Here is a 2,142-nt window from a genome sequence, read left to right as displayed (position 1 = left end):
CCTCTGTGTCAGGTGACCTCAGTTCGCCTGGTAACAGAGAAAGCGTCGCTAGGAAGTGAATAGTGCGATGAGTTCGCGGCAAAAAAATAGCTTTTTTGAGGCAATCTACGGCGAAAGTTTACGAATACCGGGAACGGGTGTACAGTTTATCTGTGAGAAGAAGGGAGTAAAGTTGTCTAATTTATCACAATTATGCGTCGTCGAGTACTAGCTAGCTCATTCACATCTCGTGGCATGAGAGATAAAACAAGATTAAGTTAGCAAGCTAGCTGCTGGCAGCTAGCTAGCTTAGTAGTCATAGTCAATTACGCACCCCAGCTGGGCAGGTAAGCAAAACTAGATCTGGCTTGCCACCACCTGTTTTAGCTCGACAAGTCACTGTAAAAAAAAATTATATATTTATCTGTTTACCATTGAAAGTACCGTTAGCCTGGTGTGTGTGTCCGAATAACACTGCTACAGCTATGGAAGTAGTGTCGTCGTCGGTTGGGTTAATGCGATGTGGCAGTAATCATAATAGGATTTCACCCTCCTTCCTGAATAAAGCTTCCTTCTGTCTGTCGCCCGATTTATTTATTTAGCTCATGGAGTGTTTACATCATCACACAGTTGAATAGGTAGACTACTGTAACGGTGTCAAGTGACAGAGTGTGTGCACGTTGTATTAATCTGTGTGTTGGGTTGATATTTCAGCAGAAGGTGGTTGACAGTTGAAGAATAACACTACCCTAATCTGCTCATATGGGTTGGGGACCTGGGTGGTAGCTCTGCTTGCTTCCACAGCCAGGTTGTTCTGACACAAACATGGGGAAACTTCAGAGCAAGTTCCGAAGGTCACGCTCTGAACTGTACAGGTAAGACAGCCAGCAACATCAACACAGGCTGAGTGACCCCATACCTAAACCTGTTTAAAGATGGACTCCGGATGTTTTATTGATCAGATAATCTGTGCGGTGCTTGGTTCAGATTGTAACAATCCCATAACATACCTCAAATAGGCCTAATAGATCATTGAAGGCTATTCTTGAGGTGCAATTGTATTGTGCCTCTGCAGGGCGACCAAAGGTGATGGCGAGGATGCTGCTGTTAGTCAGGTGATACAGTATGAACCCGCCCACCGTGATGCCGTCAACTGTGTCACCAACCTGACCTCAGACCTCTGTGTGTCTGGAGGAGGTGACATGGTGAGTAAATTGACTAGGTTTTATGCATGTGTTTTACAAGTGACAATATAGTACAGGAAACTGACTGCTAATCTGTTTCATCTCTCCCCAGGCAGTGGTTGTGTATGACTGGAGAGGAGGGAAGTTATGTCAGTCATTCCAAGGTCACAACAGAGAGGTTACCAAGGTAAACAGCCAGTGCACTGAGGTAGTTGAAGAAGAGGGTGTAATGTGGCAGTGGCTATTGAATGGATGCCTGCCTGCCGTTGTTTTTATTAGTGTGTTTGTAGTCTTTAGAATAGATATCAATTGTGGTGCTGGGAGTAACAGAGTAGAAAAATACATCTCCCACACACACAATTTTACCTCTGATTTGACCTCTGCACAGATGTTGTCTTCGACGTTTCGCTACAATACCTTTTTTTGTATGTGTTTTGTAGATATTCTGTATCTAATTATCGAGTCTCCTCTCTCTCTCTCTGTCTCCCTCTCTCTCTCTCTGTCTCCTCTCTCTCTCTCTGTCTCCTCTCTCTCTCTGTCTCTCTCTCTCTCTCTGTCTCCTCCTCTCTCTCTCTCTGTCTCCTCTCTCTCTCTCCTGTCTCCTCTCTCTCTCTCTTCTCTCTCTCTCTGTCCTCCTCTCTCTCTCTTCTGTCTCTCCTCTCTCTCTCTCTGCTGTCGTCTCCTCTCTTCGTACTCCTCTCGTCCTCTCTCTGGTCGTCTCCTCTCCTCTCTCTCTCCTCTCTGTCTCTCCTCTCTCTCTCTTGTCCTCGCTCCTCTCGTCTCTCTCTCTGTCTCCGTCTCTCTTCTCTGTCTCCTCTCTCCGTCTCTTCTCTCTCCTCTCGTCTCTCTCTGTCTCTGCCTCCTCCTCTCTGTCTCCTCTCTCTCTTCCTGTCCTCCTCTCTCTCTCTCTCTCTCTGTCTTCCTCTCTCATTCTCTCTCTCTGTCTCTCCTCCTCTCTCCTCCTCTCTCCTCTCTCTCT

The 2,142-nt window shown here is 46.4% G+C and overlaps 1 protein-coding gene across 3 annotated transcripts in view; it reads left to right on the top strand.

Annotated features, from left to right (window-relative positions):
• The window catches only part of wdr31 (WD repeat domain 31), a 6,046-nt gene continuing 3,904 nt past the window's right edge, over positions 1–2,142 (top strand). The window contains exons 1-4 of one of the 3 annotated variants that reach the window (XM_020470532.2): positions 19–326; positions 694–854; positions 1,055–1,184; positions 1,276–1,350. In XM_020470532.2, the coding sequence (XP_020326121.1) occupies positions 805–854; positions 1,055–1,184; positions 1,276–1,350 (255 nt within the window). In that variant the 5' untranslated portion in view covers positions 19–326; positions 694–804. Of the gene's footprint in view, positions 855–1,054; positions 1,185–1,275; positions 1,351–2,142 lie in introns of all 3 variants that reach the window. The other 2 variants (XM_020470533.2, XM_031817038.1) reach the window with 2 other exon arrangements.

The sequence above is a fragment of the Oncorhynchus kisutch genome, linkage group LG3 (genome assembly GCF_002021735.2).
Source record: "Oncorhynchus kisutch isolate 150728-3 linkage group LG3, Okis_V2, whole genome shotgun sequence".
NCBI classification, from domain to species: domain Eukaryota; kingdom Metazoa; phylum Chordata; class Actinopteri; order Salmoniformes; family Salmonidae; genus Oncorhynchus; species Oncorhynchus kisutch.
Note: the sequence above shows the minus strand (reverse complement) of the source record. Positions and strands in the feature narration are given on the sequence as shown.